The 22,307-nt window shown below is 42.1% G+C and overlaps 1 protein-coding gene across 3 annotated transcripts; it reads right to left on the reverse strand.

Annotated features, from left to right (window-relative positions):
- Positions 1 to 13: 13 nt before the first annotated feature.
- On the reverse strand, positions 14 to 21,832 carry rbm27 (RNA binding motif protein 27). Of its 3 annotated transcripts, none has more exons than XM_076275386.1 (21): positions 21,644 to 21,832; positions 20,656 to 20,774; positions 18,932 to 19,077; positions 18,601 to 18,680; positions 18,049 to 18,290; positions 17,123 to 17,452; positions 15,581 to 15,808; positions 14,382 to 14,630; positions 13,619 to 13,759; positions 13,232 to 13,376; positions 12,598 to 12,751; positions 12,105 to 12,314; positions 11,605 to 11,721; positions 11,318 to 11,446; positions 11,013 to 11,087; positions 10,425 to 10,613; positions 9,909 to 10,013; positions 3,322 to 3,558; positions 2,333 to 2,416; positions 2,041 to 2,160; positions 14 to 1,917 (listed from the first exon to the last, which is right to left on the reverse strand). In XM_076275386.1, the coding sequence occupies exons 1-21, from the start codon at positions 21,700 to 21,702 to the stop codon at positions 1,810 to 1,812; spliced, it is 3,267 nt and encodes a 1,088-aa protein (XP_076131501.1). In that variant the 5' UTR covers positions 21,703 to 21,832; the 3' UTR covers positions 14 to 1,809. The 3 variants fall into 3 exon arrangements, with proteins under 3 accessions (XP_076131501.1, XP_076131500.1, XP_076131503.1); XM_076275385.1 differs by having other exon boundaries at positions 13,610 to 13,759; XM_076275388.1 differs by lacking the exon at positions 14,382 to 14,630 and having other exon boundaries at positions 13,610 to 13,759.
- Between the last annotated feature and the right edge of the window lie 475 nt (positions 21,833 to 22,307).

Genomic DNA, 22,307 nt, shown 5'->3' on the forward strand with positions numbered 1-22,307 from the left:
AGACAACGGTCGATTCAGGTATTATTTCTGGAATGGTGAGTTTTTCATTTTGACCTTTTTTTTTGTCAAGATGTTGAAATATTTTTTTTTCCATTTAATTTCTTTTGGCCAAATTGTTTTTTTTTCTGTTTGTTCTGATCTTCATAATGAAACCATTCCTCCTTCTTTATTGGTAACCAAACATGCAAATTAAAAAATCATTTTACAAACAAAACTTAAAATACATCCACATATTCTGCAATATATAAACAGTAATATTTCAAACCTTCTCACTAAATGTTCGATGCACCATACCACCAAATCATGGTAGCACAATGTTTTAAAAATAAAGAATATCAGGAGATCAATATTTTAGTTTTTTTTTTCACTGAAATAGTCCTGCTATTAATATCATAGCAACATATATTTTTTCTGAGTTCACAAATTTCCCAGAAAAAGACATTTTTTCATCCTGAAGTCATGTACAATGACATAAAAGGGTACAAAAAGCAGGCCATCCTAATGGTTGAGAGAAGTCACGCCCTTACCAAATTGAAGCAGAGATACAGGAAAGGGCTGGTGGATGATATGACCTAATCATACCTCATCATTATCTCGTTATATTGTTAAATACCGTGTGTAAGTACTAATAACAAAAATATAGATATTTCATCAGCATTGCACATTCACACAGGGCATTATGGATAGCGCTCTTTAGCGAGGGCATTTCAAAGGAAAGGAATGGGGGAAAAATATCTACAGCTCTATGAAAAACATATGCCCCTTTCCTGACAGGCGTTAATAGGGGGTAATTCTTATTTAGAAATGCTGGGAAAATAACCGTGACTGATGGGATGGTGAAGTTTTAAATACATTGCTATAAATAAGGATTTTAGAAAGGGACAGAATACTTTCTCAAACTCAAAAATAAATCACAATTAAAAAAAAAAAGGGAAACCATTTTGTCCCCAACTTCAACATTGAAATGGCTACCATGTAATAAAAGGTATGAATAGTCATTCCAAACCGCAACATGTACAAAATTTACACAGAAGCTCAACAGAGGGAGGCATGTATCTTGTACAAATCCAGCACACAGCTGATTATGTAAGGCAAAATAATGTAAAACCAAAAACCATACATTCAGAACAGCACTATACACAAGTTAAGTGAAAACAATGTTTTCTACCCATCCTGTTCCAAAGATCTCTTTGGTATGGGATGAAATAATGCAAGTTAGGGATTCCTTTAAGCACTTTACAGAATAACTAACTGTGCCTCTGTTTCCATGGATACTGTATTTACACGTAGTGGCACAACAAGCATCAGGGGTAACTGCAATGATAATAGTGGCTATTCAAGCAAATAGTTTGAGTAGCAATATAATCTCAACTGACTTAATTTTCAATGCCACATTTAAGTTTTGCCTTCAATGCTAATCAGGATGTTGTCACCTGCTAGCTCACTATAATATTAAAATAGTTTGGAGCAGGTGCACACTAAAGAAACGTAAGGAGGAAGAGGAAAAAAACAATGTTTTGAGTCACAAATCTTGTGTTACAGCACTGCAATGTAATCAAAGTGAAGCCAGAGCAGTTTGTGATCCTGATGTTTCAAACCGGTTCATCGGCAAAGAGATTAATTATGCAGTTATCAAAACTGTGTGGATGCACTTGCACTTTGCGCAATACACATCTACACTCAACAAAATAGGTTTTCCTTCAGTCAATGAATACTGGTTTAGACGGTAGAGGGTTTGACCTGACAGCTTTGCCTCCGACCCCCACCCACGACATAAAAATAAAATTAAAGATAAAAAGCCAGATGATTTTATTTATTCCATCGTCTCCACGAGCGGCTTTCTCCATCTTCGTCCTCATCGTCGTCGTCCTCCTCCTCCTCTTCATCTTCAGCGAGGAGGGAGGAGCTAACATGTTCCTACGGAAACAACAAGGACACTAATTTAATTACACAACCACAAATGTACACACACACACACACAGTATTATACGATGTGTGCGTTTACTCCCAGGTATTGAGTGTGTAGTTTTAAAGACGCACCGTTTTGGCCTCCTCCTTTGGATCCTCCTCTGAGGGCTCAGAGGACACGGAGGGTCGTTTGGCCGTGTACCAGGAGATCTCCAGAAAGCGGCCCTTGAACTTGGCCCCTTGATTGGCAGCCTGAAAACCAGAATCAAAGTGAATAGAACTGGACAAACAGCTACCTTCAAAACTTTGAAATGACAACAAGACAAATATGAGTTTTGGGGAATGGGAATAAAATGACTTAATAGACTGATTAATAGTAAATAATTAAGAAAAGGAGAGAGTTCAGGAGTTGAAGGAAACATACGCTCTCTGCCTCGCTCCGCGACTTAAAGGTCATGACAACACTGGTGGCGTCCTGATCACGGAAATCCTCGACTTCACCAAATTTCTGATACACAAAGAAAACCAAAAACATGTTAACAACCCGTAAATAGCTTACATTAAAATAACGTTTCCAAAATGATCTTGATGGCACTATTAAACTCTTAATAGAGCGAATGGCTCTTCTGCTGCACTCTGAGCAGGGTCGTATCGCTTGTAATAGGACTAAACAAGTTGCTAGCAGCAGGTAGGAACACCAAATTTCTCCAGCCACTAGTAGGCGCCAGGTGAAGTTAGCCAGCGAGCGATCAAATGATGACAATAAATGTCTGATCATGAAAAGTTGCAGATTCCTCAGTTTATGTTCGTATGCCAAGTAATTCAAGTAGCCAGCATGGAAGTTAGGCTACTATTCTTCTTCTGATTCCAGTGCTTGTAAAAACGATGACTGCCAAACCACGACAAATGTCTTATTGTGAATGTTTAATTTACTTTCATGGCATCAAGTTCTGAAGATAATGTTCACTATGCACACGTCGTAGCATAAGTCACTTTCAAGTTAAGTCAAGTTAGCATCACTGAGTGCAAAAAAGACGAATTGAGTGGCAGCATTCCATTTGAATCTCCAACAAAAATCTAAATGGGAAAGAGCTGCTATGCTAGGCCTAACTGTACAAATAAATACTTGATGGACTGCTGTCCACTGATTCCCTCAATATCGTGTCTACATTTATCGCGCTGTAGTGATATCAATTGGACAATTGCGCTACTGAACTGTAGGGGGACCCCGAGCAATTACTTTTTAGTGCTGCTTTAAGATGGCAAAAATTCGATTTTTGCTACATGAGAGCTAACTAGAAGTTAACTACTCTAGTTAGCTTTGTATAGCTCCCATGTGTATATATATATATATATATATATATATATATATTACACACACATATATATATACATATATATGCCGCCTTTTACCATGAAGTGTGGCCTCAGTTCGTCCTTCTCCTCCTGCGTGACACCTTGGATGACAAACGCTCGTGGCCGGTGGTCCACCACCATGTGGTTGCCGCCGCCGCCTCCTCGACCACCTCCGCGGCCTCGGCCCCGGCCCCTACCGCCCCGTCCACGAGTGGGGGGAGCCAACGTCGGCCGTACCGGCGCCACCGTTGCTGTGGTCGCAGACGCGGCCGGGATCAGCCCCATACGTGTTGCCTGGGGACAAACAGCATGTTGGTTAATGCTAAAACAGCTTCTGGGTTAGAACTATAAGAAAACAAATATGACATACACACATACACCCTGTCTGACTGTGTGAATCTACTTTATGTTGCCGTTTTACTGAATATTAATTTATAAACAGTATCCACCTTACCATTGCAATCTCTAAGCTGCTTTCCCTGGTTTACCCTAAATTAACTGCTGTAATACACTCCTTAAACTGTCTTATCAATTGTAATCAATAACAACAAAAAAAAACAATGACACCAACTGCATAACTTTTCACAGGCCTTCACTGTTATGAAGCATGCATGGCCTTTAAAGACTTTTCTTGAGAACGGCGACCAACTCCCACCACCAAACACATCACACACAACCCCTCCCCATTAATTGTCTTCTCTCTCCTTTCTTACAAGGAACATCAGCTCAAAGTTTAATGCCATGTAATGCAGGAGCGTTGGGCTGCGGCTGGAGCTGGCTCGTTGAGCGAGGGTCCTCTGGGCTTGGTAAGTGCCTGTAGTTTAATGTGCTGGAGAGGGGTAAGCCCATGCATATTTTACACACACACTAATTTAAGCACACCCAGTGGTGGAAAAACCATGCTCCGTCTGTATATTTGTGTGTGTGTTAGTACATTTAAGTGTGTGTGTTTGAGTGTGACAAAGAGGTCTTCCTTGTTAGTGATGCATGTGCAGAGTGACTACATTGGCAGAGTGCTATGGCACATTTAGATTTGTTTTCCTCATATTTAGAACTCCGCGTAAGCTGTGCTGTAGGACATAAAAAGAAAAGGCCATGACCATTGTAGTATGGAGTGATCCCGATATAGACATGTGGGCCCTGGTTTTAGGAGTGCAAAGATAATAGAAAGGGACAATAACGACACACACACACACACACACACACTTTCAACACTGCAGTTAGTGCATTTCTCCATGTGTCTCTGTGTTTAGCACTGGAGTTTTTCGGAGGTTCTGGTTCGTTCAAGTTAATCATCTGGCCCCAACCTCAATTTGTAGTGACCCTGCACTTACCCATAGCCAGGGGTGGGTAGTAACGCGCTCAGTGTTGGGAGGGTTATTTTCAAAACGTATTCCATTACTGAATACAGAATACATGCCCAAAAATGTAATCTGTAACGTATTCCGTTACTCAAACAGTTTAACTTGTTACTGTATCGGAATACAGTTACTCATAATTTGTATTCTGAATACGTAACGCCGGTACATGTATTCCGTTACTCCCAAACACTGAACGCGCTACAAGTAACGCACATGAGTAAAAAAGTGCTTTTTTCATGGCATGGCAACTTTCCATATTCCTCTTTCAAAACGGTACTTCTACTTTTACTCTAGTACATTTTTGAGCCAGTAATCTACTCTTTACTTCGCTACATTTTCAAGACTTGTCTTTCGTTACAAGTACAAGTTTATTATCGGAGGAGAAAGTATCTGAGGGATAAAAGCGCACCTCTCCCTCGGTCTACAACGGCGTGGGAGAAAAGAAACAGGGCTTCAGAATGCATTGCTACGTTTCCCCGCGATTATAAAAGTAATGACTGGCCTTCCAGTATGTAGAATCAATCAGATCACGTTGTAGCCTACTACATGGAAGTAGATGTTCTATATATCTAACAGCTCATTTAATGCAATGACGCCCTGCCAGCTGCTGCATCTTCTGGTGAGACAGCATAGCAATGACATGAGAGGTATATGACATGACACGGAAACTTTCGCCTATATTAATTTCTGGCATCGTTCAACAATCACGTTGGACAAGGAAAGTAGGCCTACAAATTCATATACAAGCAAAGTAAATGCCTCAAAAATCAAGCACACAAGTTAGAAAAAACCTAGCATTCGTTTATGTAGCCTCAATGTTGCAGAACATGACAAAGACTGAGAAAACAGATAGCCTACTCTGTCGCTCTGTCCGAGTGGATATGCCTAGGCTATATCCTGGCCTAAATGTAGCCATTGTTTTTAGGTTACATATGCATGTGGTGAAGTTATAACCAGACTTCCATCAATGCAAAGCAGAAGAATCAGCTGGCAATGGATTTGAAGTGACTACTTTTCAACCCGTAGCCATTTAATGCTTATTCTGGCTATGACAAGATAGCCTACACAAGTGTGTCAGATAATATTAAAGTACAGTGTTTCCTCTACGTTTATTTCAGCATGGTGGCCCCCCAGTTTAATTAATACCGTCACGGTATCAGAATCAGGGCAGACGCACATTTGCTTTTTAAATAATCCTGTGACATATCCTCCCCTGCTGGCTGCCGCTCACATTGCGATTTAACAATAATATAACAAGTAGCCTAAACTAGTCAGAGGTTATTATGGCCCGTCCAGTTTCAGTTCACATATATTGTATTGATGTAGCTTATTTAAAGCATTAACTTTCTTCTCAGCGTTTCCTCTTCATTTAGCGATGCCACTGCTTCAGAATTAGGGGAGACGCAAAATATTGTCCGGAAGCATAGTAGGCTAAATGCCCTCCGCTGGCTGCTGAAAATTGCAGTTTATGAATAAACAGCAATGCTAATCCGAGGTACCTGTCTAGTTTTATTCCATAAATTTATTGTTTTTATAGACGTTAGTGGCATGCACTATCAAGAGCTTCCATGTGCTACGCATCTTTGTCAACATCGCAAAAACTACAATTTTCGCACAACTTGGTGGAAAGGTGTAGCACAGGCCAAGGAAAACCCATTCATTTCTGAAGCTGATCGTATTAAGTATTTCCCATATCGTAATCTATAGGCCTAAGCTCGCTCGCAACAGCAAAAATTAAACTGGAGAGGATGTCTCCGCGAAGACACCGCTGTTACATTAGATGCGCACTCAATTGCAAATCGACGCAGTTAAAAAGCAACGACTGCTGGTATTAATGAAAAACATTTTGTATGCACTCGCGGTGATGGTGATGGTCTAATAAAGTAAAGGAGATTTGCACCAAATAAAGGCAGTGTTGTGGGTTGTGTTTTTACAACGTGTTGGCACAGAACTTAATTTCTGTCATAAACGAAGTAAGCTAAGCGTTTCTCCATTGTCAACGTGAACTACCGGTATGTTCAAGCGTTCAAGTGACAATGTGGTTTAATGCCGCCACTGTCTCACTAAATTGCATTATCCACAATCAATTCTCACTGGTATCTGATAGACAACAAGAACCAAAACATGATTAGTTCATAGATTTCACATGTAAAATTAATTTTATACAAGCCCACCTCCATCTTGCCTGTTCATAATTCTGAGAAATTCTTGAATTGTGTGCATGTACATGTTTATGTTATGTGTGTGTGTGTGTGCATGTGCGTGCTTGTGTGTGTGCCTGCGTATGTGCCTGTGCATGCATGCGTACATATGTCTACTGTGTGAGTATATGTCATACGTATGATTAATGTGAATGTATGTGTGTGCGTGTGTATCTGTTTGTGCACATATGTACACATGAAAAGGGGGAACATGACCCCTGGAGGCAAACATACAGAAAAAATTGGTCATCCTAGGCCCTACAGTTCTTAAGATATTCACAAAGAACTGTGTCTGCCCTACCCTCCTTTCGGGGGGTCCAGTCCAGCGGGGGGGCTACAGATCAAAACGAAAAACGACGGTTCCATGCTGGGTTACATGCCCACCAAGTTTTGTGTACCCTGGTCTTTCAGTGTCCCGGGAATCCTTGTTGGTGTACGACACTAAATGTACACATAAATTATTTTATTGTAAGGCCCCCCATGAACGAAAGTACACAAAACTTGGCATGCATTCGGAGGGTGTCATAATGATCTTACACTTTTAATTTCGTGCAGTTTTGACCATGTCAGCCAGAGATATTGTGATGAACATCTAATTTTTTGCTTTTTAATTTTTAACTAGGTGGCGCTATACATGAAATAAGTGGTAATGGGATGGGTTGACATGCCCCCTTAAGACCAACATACATAAAAAAGGTGGACCTCCTAGGCCCTACGGTTCTCGAGATATTCACAGAAAACTGTCTCCAGCCACCTACAGGCCAGTTGGTGTATAGTAACATAAATTAATTTATTGTGTGGCCCCCTATGAACGGAATTCCTCCTAAACCTCCTAAACCCTACGGTTCTCGAGATATTCACAGAAAACTGTGTCTGCCCTACCCTCCTTTCGGGGGGTCCAGTCTAGCGGGGGGGCTACAGATCAAAACGAAAAACGATGGTTCCATGCTATCCATGTGGGGTTACATGCCCACCAAGTTTCGTGTACCCCGGTCTTTCAGTGTTCCGGGAATCCTTGACGGTAATTTGGGCATGCGAAAAAGAAAAAAAAAGAAAGAAAAAAATCTGACTAAACCTATTTGACCGCCGCTTCGCTGCGCGGCGGTCATAATAAAATATATTTGAAATGTGCTGTCAAAATATATGTTTGCCTATATCATTAGCCTATAAAGAAGGAGAAAAGCAAATAGGCGTAAAGGATAGGCCTAGGCCATCAAAATATATAAAAAAACAAACAAAAAAAAAAAATAATAATAAAAAAAAACAATTACTTGTTACTTAGGGCTGGGACAACGCGTCGACGTCATCGATGACGTCGACGCAAAATATGCGCGTCGATTCATTAAGCATACTGTGTGCCGCTAAATAGTTTTAATTTTACACCTTCCCGCTGCCCCTCCTCTGCATGTGCATTTAACAAAATATTCATGATTGTTGAAGGATTGTTGTTGCTTGCCACATAGAAGCATTGCATAGAGCACAGCGGGCTAAATTGCTATTAAATCCGCTTAGCATCGTGACCATGCTGTGCAAATTTGTTAAAAACTGCTGCATTAAAGTTAACTCTACTTAGTTTGGTCTCCTCAATGTACTATGTTGTGATGAGACCTTAGCAAAGTTATGCAATCAAGCAGTATCTCAAAGCTAACGTTAGAATACTGTTTGGATGTTGAGTTTAGCATGCTCACAGTTGTTTGTCAATTTCGTTATTCATGCAGGGCTCATTTTATTGACTCGGACACTGAATGTTTGCAAAATCCCGATGTAAATGGAAAAGTGTTTTCCAAGACTCAAAAGTGCTTGTCCCAAGTAGAAGTATGAACCGTTATTTGAACTAACTACGTTATGAATTGCATCCACACATCAGCAGCGTTTTAACTGTGTTAATGTTAATTACAAGGATTCCCTGACGAACGTCGTCTTAAAGTGACAGGCACTCAATTAGACCTATACACTACTGAACTGAACTGAATGCTACCTCTGACTAAGAATGCATTACTTTGCAATTGTATAGTCTTTCATTTTGGAATCTTAAGAGCAATAAACATATATTCCAATGTTAAGGAATTCATGTTTTTGTTCATTCAGATATGTAAATCAACATGTATAAGTTGCTATTAGTCAATTAATGTGGAGATAATCGATAATCGAATCGAAATCGAATCGGACTGAAAAAAATGAAGCGTTAGATTAATCGATGCATCGAAAAAATAATCGCTAGATTAATCGTTTAAAAAATAATCGTTTATCCCAGCCCTATTGTTACTTAAGTAACTTATTAATAAAGTACTTTTTTACTTTTACTTGAGTAGATTTCTCAGATGGTAATATAGTTGAGTATAGATTTTCAGTACTCTACCCACCCCTGCCCATAGCACAATGGGCACTCAAAAACTAGAGATTCACCAATATGGAATTTTAGGGCCGAAAACGATAACCGATATTTATCGGTTTGTTGTGGCCGATACCAATGCAATAACAGATAATATTGGGACACTCTTGAATTTGTGAAAAGTGAAGGGGACAACATTTAATAAGCAGCATTTAATTGCAGCCAATTTACCTACCACCAATGACAGACAGAACTCGTCATGATAGGCCTGTCCTCAAAGGTACAACAGCAAAAACTAGTCAACAAAATAGCAATTGATGTGGCTTCTTTAAGGTGAATGTGGCATTAGTGAGTTCATGCCAGGGGCCAGCGAGAGAGTTCACGCAGACAGCAATTAGTTGGCGACCAAATTAGAGTTTGAGAAGCACTTATGCATAGTTTTAACTGCTGGTCAGTGAATACAGATGCAACTCCTCGGATTAAAGCTGTATCTTGTGCCTGTCTGTGAAGGGGGTTAGCCCCGAAGTTCCTGATGATTCATAATGACCCGGCTACTATCTGGAGCTGAAGCAGGAATGGTTAACATTTCACATTACAACACCCATGAGAACAAAACGCAAATATATCACTAAAATAAAATTACATTTATCAACTAAATTTAGAGTCATCCCTCCAAGGAGTTTTTTTTTCTTCCCCCAACCAGCACTGTAAATTGCAGACACACCAGTACAAGGCGGCACTGCGGCTCACCTCAGCATGCAGCTCGGCCAGCTTCCTCTTGAGTGTTGCCGTGTCCTCACCAGAGCCAAGCTTCATGTGGATGTCCAGCTCAGTGTCCAGCAGCTCCTTCTGGGCCTACAGATGTGGCATCACACAGATCATACATCACGTTAGCGTAGCCCAGATTTAGTGCATGTCACACCCCCCCCCCCCCCCACACACACACACACACCACACACACATTACTTCATACTGTTCACTGCAACTCACCCATTTTTGTAGGGCTCATTTTATAGTCCTTGAAAAATTAAACCATATGCAGATATAACAAACAACAATAGTAAAGAGCCATCTTGGCTGCCCCTTTTAAATATCAATTTACATGTTTCATTTGGCACTAAGCAAGTACAGGAAACTCAGTTCAGAGGAGTCTGGGGGGCAGCCACAGCCCTGTCAGGGTTTGAGGGAGAGACAGACACAGCATCTCAACCCTGGGGGGTTGGGTGGGGGTCAGGAGGGGGTCTGGTGGGGGTCAGGGGCTCTTACATCGGTCTTGTCCTTAGGCTGGTCACTTTTGGGTGGAGCCTGCGGCGTGGTGCCAGCGGGCCGCTGCAGAGCCACGATCTCCGTCTGCAGCGCCGAGATCATCTCCGACAGGCCGTTCAGCGTCTTGATGATGCTGGCGCGCTCCTCCGGTTTCATCGTCCGGTTGGTCTCCAGACGCGCGATCAGCACCTGACCAGTGGAGGGAGGGGAAAAACGTGCCCCAGTGTGAGTGACCGAGCAGATGAGCGAAAGCAATAGATCAGAGAGTCTGCATCCCCCCCCCGCACCTGCATCCCTCTTTTTCTACTCTTTCTTCAGAGCGGGTTACTAGCTGCCTATGGTGATCATTCATAAGGTAATACTATAATGTAAGCTACTGATTAAAAGATTTGCAACATTTCCATTACAACTATAATGGATACTCCACAAAATTGCAATAAAACCGTGTGCACACACACACACACACACACACACACACACACACGTACAACTACAAGTCCATTATAATAGGAACTCTTCTGAAAAATGTACACCTAATATGCTGTTTATAGTTGCACTAAAGGACATAAACAGAGCAGCTTCTTTTACCTTCTGGCACTCAATCTGCATCTCAAGAATCTCCTGTTTCTTTTTCCGCATGCCTTGTTGCAACTTCATTGCTTCCTGAAATAAGAATAAGAAAAAGTAAACCAGTAAGTCAATGCAACAAACCTTTTATGAGTTCAAGAAGTATTACCAGTCTGGATCTCGTTATCTATGGAATAAGTGAAACTGAAACTCAACAGTTTTGGGGAAAAGCTTCATACAGTTTAATCATAGCTATATAACAATGGCTTATCAAGGGCTTAAATTAAAAATCCTGACGCACCCCCCACCAGGTGACGCAGCCTCACCTGCTTCTTTTTTAGGACCTCCTGCACTTGAAGTGCTTTGGCCGTCTTCCCCAGGGACTTTGAGGACGGCTTGAGAACTGTCCGCGTGTATGGCCCTTTCAGATGACTTCCCCCTGCAGATGTTGCAGCCTGGGAAAAGGTGAAGGGGGTTAATAACCTTTTAACACAGTTTTACCTGTACAATTGCTGAACACAATACCATGAATCCTATTCTATACAGACAGAAAATTCTCCAACTCTCCTCCAGGCCACTGTGTTGGTGTTGCGTACGCAGAGGCCCTACTCACCGTGGGCAGCTCCGGGCTTGTGCCCTTCGAGTCAGTCGCCCCCTGGGTGGCAGTGGGCAGCTCTGGCCGCGGTTTGGGCAAGGTGTTATTCAGCACATAGGCCCCTGGGTTGTGCTGCTGCATGGTTGAAAATGAACAATAGAACAAAGAGAACACTAAAGAGGGTGCCACAAGGACAAAAACAACAGATTTATTCTGTCTTTTAGACCACAGAACATGAACTAAAAGCTTTTTCTAGTGTATACTAAATGCTGTGTGTAACTCTAATGTTATCTTTGGATAAAAGCATGTGCTAAATACCATGTGCTAAATGCCACAAACACAAGTGCAACACTCTTTGCAGTTACTCCAGTTTCTATTCTGTTTCCACTCACAGAATTTCCTCTAGCCAATGTCCACAGCCTGTGCTACATAAGCTTTTGTGTGTGTGCGCGCGCGTGTGTGTGGGTGTGTGTGTGTGTGTGTGTGTGTGTGTGTGTGTGTCGGGCAGACACACTCACCTTGTGTGTGGGGGCGTGCTGTGGGGCCAGACTGGTGCCCTGGCTGCTACCTAGGCCCTGCTCCTGCTGCCCCCCGGTGGCTTCGTGGTGCCAGTGCACCCGGATGAAGCGGTTGTTGAACACGGCCTCGGTGCTGGAGATGGCAGCCCGGGCCTCCTTGTTGGACGTGTACTGGATGAGGGCGGCATCCGGGTCACCCCCAAACATTACCTGGGACAGAAACAAGCCAGTCTCTCATGAATGATCTCATGAAATATAAAAATAAGAAAATACAAATAATAATGAAATATCATGTGCAAAATGGTCAAAAGCTCAAAGGATCAGGCCAATGAGGTAAGCGCTACCAAATGATTAGAAAAGTCTTCACTATTTCACTCGTAACAAAGAAGGTGGAGACTAACCCTATGCAGTTCTTTAGCTAAGGCAACCTTATAACAAGCAGTGAAATCAAATAAATCAGTCATGGTTTACAAGTAAAAACATCTTTACTTACCTGAATATTTACAATTGTCCCAAACTTGCTGAAGTGCTCGTTTAACTTGGTGATGTTGTTGAGATCCCGTGGGATCCGGCGGACCTCCAGTTTAGTGTTCATGTAGTGATTCTTCTTAGGGAAGTTGGGCTTATGTTGGGAGTTGAAGTTTGGCCTGAGGAAGGAGGAACACAATCTTTAGAAAAATCTCATCAAAACAGCTCTCACAACTCCCAATGATTTCCCCCTCAGCTTCCCCTTGTTCCCTTTAGTGAGATTTGCTAGTGAAGGAAAGCAGCTGCACAGAAAACTTCTGATTCATTTGACCAAGAGGTTATCAGTGCATTACACGAAACCACAATGTTCAGCATGTTGTGTTGGACCTGACAACTTCCTATGCATTTAAACATGACAAATCTGCCCACCTCATAAAATAAAAAGCACCTCCGCTGATATAGCGTGTGCATATTTAATGAGGATCTGTTTGACCGTCATTAGGCTTGCCTTCAGCATGTCACAACACACAACCACACACACACACACACACACAACCACACACACACACCCACACACACCCACACACACCCACACACACCCACAACCACACACACACACACACACACACACACACACACACACAGGTGTCCACACTCACTTGTCCATCCAGGGCTTCTTGGGGGGATGGGGGCCGTCTGTGGAGCTCAGCGGCCTCTTCCTGCTCTCTGCGTCGGAGCCGAACCACGACTCGCTGGTGGACGCGCTGGTCACCGAGGGCTCCGTCTGGATCACGATATTTGCGGCTATAAAGAAACGTTGTAACGGCAATTTTATTGACATTATCCAATAACGCACAATTTGTATACAAATATTTCAAGACATTTTCTATTAACCAACTGTATATCACAACTTAGAATTAAGGTATCCGAATCATATACATTTCAATCCATTCATTGTTAAAAAGAATCTTTGAGATATTGCAGGAGAGTTGAATTTGGTTTGAATGAGCATGGCATATGTGGGGAAGTTGACTGACATTCGGTACCTCGCGATCCCTGGCCTTCTCCGGAGGTCAGGCCTATAAGATAGGGCCTCTGTGTCTGGATCCGTGGGATGAACTGCCGGTACTGTGGTCGGCTGGTGAGACCTGGAGACTCTGGATTATACGCCTCTGAGTCGTATGAATCTGACCAAAGGAAAGGGAAAAGATGGGTTGGCTATTTGAGCGACCATTTGAAATAAGCAATGCCTGTAATTTAAACAACAATTTTAAGCAACAAAATCTTGACACTCCCAAACCAACTTAGGGTTACTTTCTGCAGATTTCATCAAGTTAATCTTAAGACTATAATGAATGATTTCATGGGGAAAAATATGAAGGGAAATCAGTCCCAGATTTATTACCAAAGTAAATAAATTTGTTCTCTGAACTTCTATACAGGCTAGAAAGATCAGTTTCACATATCCTGTTATAATTGTATTAGATTGTGATATACTGTATCTGTACCATTGAGAGAAAGAACTGTCATACAACTTCAATCTTATGCAGCTAAAAATATTTTTACTGTTGAAGTAACCTTAAATGAGGATTGACATAATTAAGACCTATCTAAACTTATTTATGACCTAGCGCATTAAATGTTTAACATATTTAAGATTTTTTTTAAGCCCTAAAATTCATAATATTCAATTTGAGACTTTTAACACCCTGCGGAAACCCTGCCAACCCCCCACCCAAAAGAAGTTCTACTGACCATGTCAAAAAGCCCAATCCTGTCCAACCCAATGAGAATAGCATAGGTGCTTACATTCCGAGAGAGAGTACTGAAGGTGGACAGGCAGAGAGGAGGAGGAGCAGGTGGAAGAGGGGGGTACAGGGGGAAGAGGAAGAGGAGGAGGAGGAGGAGGGGGAGGTGGAGGGGGAGGAGGAGCAGCAGTGGGAGCAGGAGGTCCCACTCCAGGAGGGGCCAGAGCAGAGGAGGAGGAGGAGGAAGAGGAGGAGGAGGAGTTCCCCGGTGGAGGAGTGTCTGTGACAGTGGCCGTGATCAGCGGGACTCCTACAGGTGGAGACACAACCCACACTGACTCAGCCCAGAGTGAGTGAGGACTGACCCCAACCCACACACCCTCCACCTCAACCACGCTGTGCACCTCCACTCACTACACCCAGTTCTATCTTACTCCAATTTGGAATTGATTAGGACCAGGTTTTGGTTTAGTGTAATGTCAGCACCTGAGGCTATTACTGCTGTGCTTAAAATGGCCTATACGAGCCAAAATGTGGGTATGGAAAACATACTTTGTCGACGTGTTTCTAATGCCAGCTTGGAAAATAGTGTCTATCTACAGTCGATGGTGCTAGTCAACCACTGACTATTAAAAGGGCCTTAAGCACGTTTTTTAGCATGTAATAAAAATAAATTTCTATTTCATACACTTTTGAATCCTTTACAAATCATTCTAAAAATTCACAATTGACTACTTCACCTAAATCATGTTCATCTACACAATTACTATACCTCAGCATCTCAAACAAACAGACAATGTGTAACAATATGTCAGCTGATGAACCCTTATTTTCCAAGCTGGCATTAGAAACACGTCGACAAAGTATGTTTTCCATACCCACATTTTGGCTCGTATAGGCGATGGTGCTAGTCAACCACTGACTATTAAAAGGCCTTAAGCACGTTTTTTAGCATGTAATAAAAATAAATTTCTATTTCATACACTTTTGAATCCTTTACAAATCATTCTAAAAATTCACAATTGACTACTTCACCTAAATCATGTTCATCTACACAATTACTATACCTCAGCATCTCAAACAAACAGACAATGTGTAACAATATGTCAGCTGATGAACCCTTTTCTAAATGAACGACAAAAAAAAAAAAGCATCTATGCTGCATCCATGTTGAATATAACCTAACACACCAGCAAATAGCATGACTACAATCTCTAATGGCCCAACACAATTCAACATGTCCACACTAAAGTTACTCACCAGGCATGGGGAAGATCCCTGGGATGGGCGGCTGCACGTGCAGTGGAGGGGGCATCCGGATGTTGGGCGGGGGCTCAGTCATGGGGGGCATGGGCATACGGGGAGGGGGCATCCCTGGCGGAGGAGGCGGGAACGGAATCATGGTGGGCAGAATGACGTCGTCCACGATCAGAGGGTCATTTCCATGGTCGAACGGACAGAGGTCACCAGAAACGCAGAAGCCTTTCTCTAAAGACATGAGAGAGGTCAAGGGTTAAGGCATGTGCTCTGGAATTAATTATTAAGAACGCAAAAGCTAGCCCTCATACTGATATATAGAAATACAATTAATTGAAACAACTTTATCTTTCAGCACTTTTAGAAGAATACAGAAGTTTCACTTTCACTAAGATGAGAAGCTAAACAGGCCTGTTCTGCGAAAGACGTTTTTAAAATAAAAACTGCTGCCTTCATGCCAACTCCAAAAAAACACATGATCTTTCCATAAACCTCTTTTGCTAACCCTAAAAGCTCTGTGAATTCCCCACACACAGGGCTGGTGTGAAAAATACCCTTGGGCCCCAGAGACAGAAGGGGTATATATAAACACTATCCCCTGATACCCCTTAGCCCATCACAAATACCTCAGGGCCCTAGAGTAGAGACAGTGACACCTAGGTCATTAGTGTTATTTCACATACAAGCAGGTACGTACAACACACACACACACACACACACACACACACACACACACACACACACACACACACACACACACACACACACACACACACACACACACACACACACACACACACACACACACACACACACACACACACACACACACACACACACACACACACACACACACACACACACACACACACACTTAGGAAAACATCAGACTACTAAAAACATCTGAGCTACAATTACAGCACTTGTCACACAGGGCCTCACATTCAAGCAATACCAAACTGAATGCATCATTGTTCTAAAAGCAGAAAGACTTCCATTATTTCATTCGTGACAAGAGGCAGACTCACTCAGCCACATTCAGTCCTATTTCACTATTTGCTGCATTTGACATTATGCTAGAATACCATTGTGGGAGAGAACTGCATGGTTTAAATAGGCTACATGTTCAAATAAGTAATAGTCATGCCTCTGTACGAAATATACAGTAAATATTACTAGAAAACTAAGAAAATTCAGATGACCAGATTTCCACTCCTGGTATAACTGGCCCAGATGACACAACAGGGTTTCCTGAACAGTTTTTAAAAGCTCAAAAATATCTCCCTAGTCCATTAGTGGAAACCCCCCAAATGCAAACAATACAGCAGCATTCTCACAAGTCAACCCAGTACATGGGTCAACAATAACATCAATAGGGTAACTTCCTCACCAAACATTGTGCAACATCAGACCCATGACCACCTATATGTGTGGAAGAAAGAGATACCAAGAGGAACAAGTGTGTGTGTGGTGTGTGTGTGTGTGGGGTATGTGTGTGTGTGTGTGTGGTGTGTGTGTGTGTGTGTGTGGTGTGTCTCTGCTCACCGTCGTAGTCTCTGCAGCGTTGCTTCTTGGAAGGGCTGGCGTCCACTGACTTGCTCTTGTCTTGACTCAGGTAGAAACTGGACCAGCTCTCAGTCGTGTTGTCGGGCTGACGAGCTGGCGTTGCCATGGAGACGGAGCCGGGGACCGCCGGGCCTCTTGAGGAAGACGATGAGGAGGAGGTGGAAGAGGAGGAGCAGGGGGGGAACTTGTGCGGAGGGGGATTCATGTTGAGCAGGTAGGGGGGAGGAGGAGGAGCGTTCCCCATGGGGGCAGCGGTGGGGATGTAGGCACCCTGCTCCTTCCTCTCTTGCTCAAACTTGGACCAGTGTTCTGAGGGAAAATAAATATACACACATTTAACAATGATGTCAATCCCCAAAGGGCAGCCAGAGGTTTAAGGAGAGTAGATTTCAAAAAACACTTAGGTAACGGTCCGTCCATAGCTTGTCAGACAGATCATTTATAGATAGCCCGCATGCAACTTTTTGGCATAAAATAGAACAAAACCAGAACTCTTACATCTAGCCTTCAACCTTAATCAAACTCCTCGGTACTACCTTGTTATGCTCCTCCACATATCTTCATCTTTCTCATGGCCTTTATCCATGAATCCACCACTTTGTTTTTTTCTGGCAACTTCCTTCTATATTCCTTTAAACTCTAACCTAACACGGACCTCCCATACATTTCCCTTCTTTCCTCCTTCTCCCACTTCTAATAGTTGTTATTGTAGTATTTATCGTTACCTAAGGTCTCCTCTGCATTGTAGTAATTATTGTTGTAGTATTATTAATTGTTACCCAAGGTCTCCTCTGCATTATAGTTTGAATGTTTTCCTTTATTAAGTGTCTGCTAAATGAAAAAATGTAATGTAAATGTTCTTCCATCCATTTTTCTCTTTCACTCTCTCTCAGTCACTCACTCACCTGCTCTTCTCCGCCTGTCCTGCCTGTCCTCCTCCCTCTCCGGCTCACCTCTCCCGCGTCCTCTGCTCCCGCTGCGGCTTCTGCTGGTGCTCCGGCTCCTGCTGCGGCTTCTGCTCCGGCTTCGCCCGCGGGAGCCCCCTCGCCGTCGCTCGTGTCGCTCGCGGTACGACTCGCCACCCTTCCCGTGGCGCTCCAGGTCTCGCCGCTTCCAGTCTGTACCCCGTCGCCGGTCATCTCGGCCCCTGAGGGGATGACACATCGGCACTCATTCACATTGTGTCAATCAAGCGCCGCTGCAATCCTTAATGTTTACGGTTACTCTACAAGATTGATATGGCAGAACAATAACGCAAACACAACACACACATACAGACATGCAAGCCCAACACTAGTACCTTCCAAATGACACCATAAGCTGTTCGTACTAGTGCTGCAGAATGCACTTTGCATTTACAAGTACATTTGACAAACAATGTAACGAGTTAGCCTAGCCAAATTCGTCCTAGTCATGTGTGCTTCCAAGAACACAAATGGGTTACTCCCATGTCTCACCTTGACTCATTCAAATCTGGGCGGTTCCTCAGTGGACTCCTCCGCCTCCTGACTTCACGTGCGTCTTCTGTGTGATTTACCTGGGAAAGACAATACCTTCAAGCTGTGCTCAGAATGTGCACTCACACACTATGCCCTCCTCCATATACCGAACAATTTATTGAGTTCACCAACAACAATTCTGTTGGTAACACAGTAATGGCAACATGACAACACTAAACTGCTATGCTTTGGTAAAAATAAATAATAATGATATTTCAAATTGCATTAATGTGACTTTGGTTTAATCAAATATGTAGACTTGATTTCCTTTAAAAAGAGTAATCAGTACCTCCTCTTCCTTGCTTTTTTCCTTCTCATCTGGCTTCTGCACCACTGGTTTAGGCTCCTCTTTGGGTGACTCCTTCATCGGGGGTTTCACAATGTAATTTTTTGTCACTAAACTTTCAAATAGTTTGTCTACAAAACCTGCAGTTTCTGGAAATGAAACAGGGGGAAAAAAACCTCATATCATTTGATTGTAAAATACTCCAATGAAATGGTTGCAACATCAAAATAGTCCAGCTACAAGCTACAAAAACATACAAATGAAATAAAATAAAAACTTGTGAAGTGTAGTGTATTGCATAGCCAAGTGTACAAATGATTTAATCTGCCTGAAGAGGTTACACTTGTTTTGAAATGTCTGATGACCTAACTGAATTACTCACTTGGATTTACTTCAGCTCCTGTAGCTGTGTAAACAATAACTACTCTGGAGCTTTCAGAGTCGCATACTACAAAGCAAGCATACTGGCGTTACCCAGGTAACTTCAGGAGTAACCGCTGATCTCCAAACAATACACTTAAACAATAGCTGCTCAATCCAGTGTTGTTTCAGCGATCAGCTGAGTAAGTAAGTATTTAGTCAAACCAATTCACGTTTGTTGACCAATCTACATGGATAGTGAATAATTCATTTTTTTAGCTTCTTGGTGACGCATCACCAATACATCCGTAACTAATGTTATACTTTAATGGGAACTAGGATGCTGTGTGAACAGGCTGTTTACAACATTTTCTTATGTTCATTCAATGACAGTGGGTGACCCCAGTCAAATCCAACATGCTTTTAGATGGATGGGTAGACAAATACTTTATTGATCCTGAGGAAAAGGTAGACATCCAGACTTACTACAGAGAACAGTCACTACAATGGGGAGTTTGCCAGTGGAGTAAGGGCAGTGATAAGATATGATGGAGTATGTCAATGGAGCTTGTACAAATGGATATCACCATATGCAATATGAAGTGAACAGTGCAGTGCAATGATTAGGAGTCCAAGAATAATTATCAGTCTATAATATCATTAGGGAACGCCTAACACTGTATCTGGCCTTGACAAAATCATAAAACCAAAACCGTATGCCCCATTTGAGAAGTTTACTGTATCTTAATTCACAAAAACACTTTGATTGTGTATTGCCAGAAAACACTGTTCCTCCTACCATTAAATGTTGAAAAGATGAGAAGAATAATGAAAACACTTCACAAGGATGCAGAGCTAAGCAGCAAATGTAAGGCCTGATTGGCCACCCCTGAAACAGTTAATCAAGCCTTTGGAAGGAATCTGATTTAGGCTGTGGTGGCAAATAGTCAAACAAGAATATTGCAGTATATATGCAGTATGGTTGTCTTATGAAGAGGTTAAATGAAATCAAAAAATTCATAGCTTACAAAAACTCTCAAAGTATAACAAAAGTTGAAAGTTCATGCCTTGCCACCTATAGCTTCAGCAGTATACATATCCTCTCCTTTTCTTAAAGTAGTCCAATTGGATCATCTCTATATCTAAATCGTTATCTTTTTTGTTGATATATAACTATGACATAACTATGATATTTCAACTGCCCCTGTTGATAGCCTTTGAAAGTCTTTATGACAGGTCGCATTTCATTGTGGCCCGCCATCAGGCTTTATGACAGCAGGTCGCTATTATTGTGGCCTACTCCAACTTATTTGTTTTTAGACGGAGCAGTTTATGACTTGGCAATTAGATGTGTTGACCATTCTTACCTTGTTGAAGGAACACATCAAGTTGATCAGCACAGAGGGCTTTAAGCTCTTTCTCAGGTTTGTCTTTCTTCACTAAAGCCACTACGTAGTTGGCTAACGCAGAGGGGTCAGCATCACATCTGTAAAAGATTAAGTGTTTAATATGAGGGGTTGAACGATATTCAGCCGGAGATGACATCCCTGGCGAAACTATCCTGGAAATTTCCCGCTGTAGATATTATGATGACTGACGTCAGCTAGCGAGATAAGCAGTGCAAAATAAAACTTCTACCGGTTTGCCACACGTGTATGCAGTCTGGATAAAGATGCTGTTCTATCTACAATAAATGTTGTTTACTACAAGCACGAGGCGGCCTGGCTAACAGCATATGTTAGCTAGAAAGGCTAACTGTCTATAAATGGATATGGCCTTGGCCTCATGAAAGATTTCACTTCTGCAGTGTTCGTGTATTGCAATCATGTGGGTGCTTTGCCTTACTAAATGAGTGTTACAAGAGATAAACTACGCCTTTACCCACCACATCGATCATGCACATTGTAATAAAATAGACACGCAATTTGAGTTACTCAAACTGAGTTCAAAGATTAACGTTACTGTAATGCGTTGACTAGACGGCAAGTCAGTTCGTCAAACTAACGCTTGCTAGCATAAAAACAACCAATGAGAATCCTTAGATAAACTGGCTAACCAGAATGCTACGGGGCTAGCCAGCTAAAAGAGAAACTGAAGCAAGCGAGCAGAGAAATTCCTGAATTTAGATTTCAGTCATGTCCATATATTAAGAGGGATGTAGTTGTGGATGATGTCAATGATCACATATCTTACTTCCATAACAATGTCAAGATTACAGACTCACCACTTTTCCACACACAACGCCAGCTAGATAGTTAGCAACCTTACCAGCTAACGTTAGCTATAACGATGTTAGCGAGAAAGCAAGCTAACGTTAGTGTCAGCTAGCGAGAATGTAAAAAGTCCATCACTCACATTGGTTCCAGGAGTTTCGCAAGCCATGACTTCAAGGCGTCAACATTTTCTATGATCATCGTTACAACGACTTTTATACGGACTACAAATAGACTGCCTTGTTGTATATTCCTACTTTCATCGTCAACAGCTAAAATTATTCAGTTCGGGCCTTTGCTAGTAGCTAACTAGATACCTAGTGGCAGTCACTTGCACGTCGGACAAACTGCTTTACGTTCGAATAGGCATGGCAACATTAACAGGCAACACCAAAGACCAATCAGGTTTTCTCATAAAGGGGCTATGTGAAATCTACCAATCCTAGCTTCGGATTTTTCAACAAGGAGTAATGTAATCCGCTTGTGGGCTTTTGCAGTTATGCAATACCGACACTGTACAGTGTTAGGTAGATAGGCTACAAAGATTATCTTTTATCAGCTATAAAAATAACCTGCGGTGCTTTTTACATTTTAAAAGCTTCGTTAGAGCAGTGAACAATGCTAGTGCTCTCTGTTTGTTTGACCCCCCCCCCCCAAACAACACTAAAAAAATAAAATAAAAACGTTCTATCAAATTCATGTAGTGTTCACAGTGTGCTGTGTGCTGTTTGTGTTTCACTATTTGGGTTAAATGCAGAGACCAAATTTCCCTCACGGATCAAAAAAGTATATATACTTATACATTA

Source organism: Alosa pseudoharengus, unplaced genomic scaffold (genome assembly GCF_046254945.1).
Source record: "Alosa pseudoharengus isolate Yale_2024_CS ecotype anadromous, Long Island Sound unplaced genomic scaffold, YU_APseudo_1.1 YU_APseudo_1.1_scf_8, whole genome shotgun sequence".
NCBI lineage: Eukaryota > Metazoa > Chordata > Actinopteri > Clupeiformes > Clupeidae > Alosa > Alosa pseudoharengus.

Excerpts from the sequence above, each read along its gene's own strand:
- rbm27 (XM_076275385.1), bottom strand. The coding sequence starts at position 21,702 with ATGATCATAGAAAATGTTGACGCCTTGAAGTCATGGCTTGCGAAACTC. Across the intron at positions 15,809-17,122 it reads ACGCTGCAGAGACTACGACG|AGAAAGGCTTCTGCGTTTCT; the intron begins GTGAGCAGAGAC and ends TCATGTCTTTAG. Across the intron at positions 12,315-12,597 it reads GGACAATTGTAAATATTCAG|GTAATGTTTGGGGGTGACCC; the intron begins GTAAGTAAAGAT and ends TTTCTGTCCCAG.